Raw genomic sequence first — 3,491 nt, forward strand, 5'->3', positions numbered from 1 at the left:
ATTTTTCTTTTAACATTTTAAAAAATATTTTTCACTCAAATTAAATTCACACTTTTTTCTTTTTTTTTTTTCATTTTCCAAAAATATTTTCAGTTTTTTTTTTTTTCTTTTAGGGGGTAACGTTTCTTTTCTGGCCCCCCATTTCTCAGTTGACTGTGTAGCAAAATAAACAAACAATTATTATTACTATTATTATTATTATTAGTTTTGAATCCTCATCAGTAGCAGCAGCAACTCGTTAATTAATTACCTTGATTTTCTTTTGTCTATGTATATATATAGATATATTTCTTCATCACTTCATTTGGTGCACCTCCCAATATTTCATTTATCGTCATCATCATCATCATCATCATCATCATCGTGTATGGCAAAAGTATGGGTGGTGGTACATATGCGAGTGCAGGGGGGAGGTGGGTGGAAGTAATTCCTTCCATACCCACCTCCACAGTCATTCTACACACACACATACATACATACAATTTTTACACCACCACCACCACCACCACCACCATCATCATCATCATCATCTTAGCTGAGTAGCAGGTGCAGTGGTGGTTGTGGTGGTGGTGGTAGTGTTGTTACGTGATGGCGGAGGTTGTGCTGTGAGTAGCGGGAGGGGAGATAATGACAGCAGTGGTGGTGTGAATGCATGTGGTGGTTGTTGTTGTCAGGGGTGGTGGTGGGGGTACTAGCGTATGGGTGGGAATAGTGGTGGCGGTGGGAGTGAATGATGGTAGGAGTGTGTGATATATATATTTGTACACATACCTTTCATTCTTTTACTTGTTTCAGTCATTTGAATGCGGCCATGCTGGAGCACCGCTTTCAAGGGTACTTATTCTCCTTTGCTGAGCCACTAAGTTACAGGGACATAAACACACCAACACCGGTTGTCAAGTGGTGGTGGGGCAGACAAACAAAGACACACACACACACACACACATATATATATATATATATATATATACAGCAGGCTTCTTTCAGTTTCCATCTACTAAATCCACTCTGAAGGCTTTGGTCAGCCTAAGGCTATAGTAGAAGACACTTGCCCAAAGTGCCACGCAGTGGGACTGAACTCAGAACAATGTGGTTGGAAAAGAAGCTCCTTGCCATGCAGCCACGCCTGTTTATGTATGTGTGTGGGGGTTGAGAGTAAAAAGAGTGTGTAATTATAAACCAAACAAAAAAAAATTGTATAGCCACCTCCAACAAAAAAAAAGTATAGCCACCTCCAACAGGATTCCACCACCTCCGTGCCACCATCACTGCCACTCACACACTGCTCCACCTCTGTTCAGTTTATGCTGGTGTCATCTTTATCGATGATACCAAATTTACGTCCCAACCAACGACACTTGGCCTTCACATCCTCCTGCACCAGGTTAAAGCACATTGCAATCAACGACAGACCGATGACCAAGTAGAGAGCACACAGCACAAGCTTCTCCTGCTGGGACCAAGACTTGATGTCGGTACCTGGCACGATGTCGCCGAAGCCGATCGTGCTTAGCGTGATGAAGCAGAAGTACGATCCGGTCAGGTAGTCCCATTTCTCCCACAGCGAGAACAGAAGGGCCCCTGCGAATATGTAGGCGGCGATCAGTAGGATGCAGAGCGAGGTCGGCACCTGTACCACCTCGTTGCTCTTCTCCACTTTGCGTTCGGTCACTTCACAGTTGCAGAATTCCGGGTCGTGAAAATGTCTTCTGAAACAAGACAAAAGGAAGAATGTCAACAAGGCACATTGCAACAAACGCAACACAAATTAATGCACACTGCAACACACACACACACACATGCAGCATGTGCAGGACAGACACAGGTCACAAGTACACGTCTTAGCTGAGTATCAGGTGCAGTGGTGGTATGAGTGAATGTGGTGGTGGTGGTAGTGGTTGTCATCGTCATCGTCGTCAGGGGTGGTGACAGTGAGGACACTAATGTAGGGGTGGGAACAGGGGCACTCCATTGGTTACGACGACGAGGGTTCCAGCCAATCTGATCAACAGAACAGATTGCTTGTGAAATTAATGTGCAAGCGGCTGAGTACTCCACAGACATGCATGCATTCAGCACAGTTGTCAAGGAGATTCAGTGTGACACAGTATGGGACAAGGCTGGCCCCTTTGAATTACAGGTGCAACTCATTTTGACCAGGTGAGTGGATTGGAGCTACTGGCAGTCTATTGGTTACGATGATAAGGGTTCCAGTTGATCGGCTCAGTGGAATAGCCTGCTTGTTAAATTAACACACAAGTGGCTCAATGCTCCATAGACATGCAAACCTTCATCAATTTTCCAAGAGAAAAGGAAGACAGAGGAAAAAAAAAAATCGCCAACGATTCACATGTGGTTACATTGTATGCATATATATATATATGCATACAAACACACACACACACACACACACACATATATATATATATATGTATATATAGTAGCAAAGTCAATATAAAAATGTACGGTGAACTTGCTGAGAGGAGCAGAAAATCCCACATTTCAGACAGTGTCCTTCTGCAAGGAAATATTCTAAGGAGAGAAATTAACAAGACAGCAGAATTTTACATCGTCTAAGATGAAAAAAAAAAAAACCAAACTATCTGCAATGAAGAATATAAAAAAACTCTGCTCTCTCTCTCTCCCATTAACCTCTCTCCTTTCAACTTTTTCTCCTGAAGGAGGATTGTGTCCAAAACATTGGATTTTCCACTCACCATGGCAACTATGCCCGACCAATTTTTACTCCCAAAATGATGAGACAAAATGATGATGCAATACTTGAACATAATGGTTTCAAACAGGTAGAGAGAAAATAACAAGGAATCCGAGATTCCCTATTTTGCCCCACCCACTGCCCCCTATACATATCTATATAAGAAAGAGATAACGATACCTTCTTCTTCTGCCGTATCGTCGAGGTTTAAATAGGAGACAACATAAGCCACAACATATTTTCCCATAGAGGATCCGGAAGCCATCAGCCATCAAATTTCCTATGTTCGTTAGACACAGCAACGTCAACGGGATGCCAAGCACAGCGTAGAATATTGTGACGATACGTCCATATGGAGTTTTCGGGGCCACGTGACCATAACCTGTAATGAGAGAGAGAGGGGAGAGAAGAGGAGAGGTGTCAGTGCCTTGAGAAACAAGTGTGTGTATAAATTCAAATTACGACAAACGTAAATAAACAAACGAAGTTTGCTTTTAGAAGCGTTGAGATGTCTTTTAGAAAGTTAAAGAAATGATTTTTTAAAATTCTCAATCGCAGAATAATGCTAATAATATAGCCTGAACAGGATAAACTATCCCTATTTTGCAGAGAAAAGTGTAGGTGGTTAGCTGTGGACTCGAACTCACATCCCCGTGATTACATGTCACGATGCTTTGACCGATTAAGCTAAACTACCCACTACAAATTCCTCTGCAAATTAAGATATATAAATCTCGCTTTATGAGACGCTCTCATATGTTAAATTCAAATTACG

At 42.1% G+C, this 3,491-nt stretch overlaps 1 protein-coding gene across 1 annotated transcript in view; it reads right to left on the reverse strand.

The window, feature by feature from the left end:
- Positions 1-363: 363 nt before the first annotated feature.
- LOC106871996 (TWiK family of potassium channels protein 9) overlaps positions 364-3,491 on the reverse strand; it is a 6,313-nt gene continuing 3,185 nt past the window's right edge. The window contains exons 2-3 of the mRNA XM_052978115.1: positions 2,897-3,143; positions 364-1,709 (exon numbers count right to left, since the gene is read on the reverse strand). Of these exons, the coding sequence (XP_052834075.1) occupies positions 1,298-1,709; positions 2,897-3,143 (659 nt within the window). The 3' untranslated portion in view covers positions 364-1,297. The remainder of the gene's footprint in view (positions 1,710-2,896; positions 3,144-3,491) is intronic.

The sequence above is a fragment of the Octopus bimaculoides genome, chromosome 30, assembly GCF_001194135.2.
Source record: "Octopus bimaculoides isolate UCB-OBI-ISO-001 chromosome 30, ASM119413v2, whole genome shotgun sequence".
Classification (NCBI taxonomy): domain Eukaryota; kingdom Metazoa; phylum Mollusca; class Cephalopoda; order Octopoda; family Octopodidae; genus Octopus; species Octopus bimaculoides.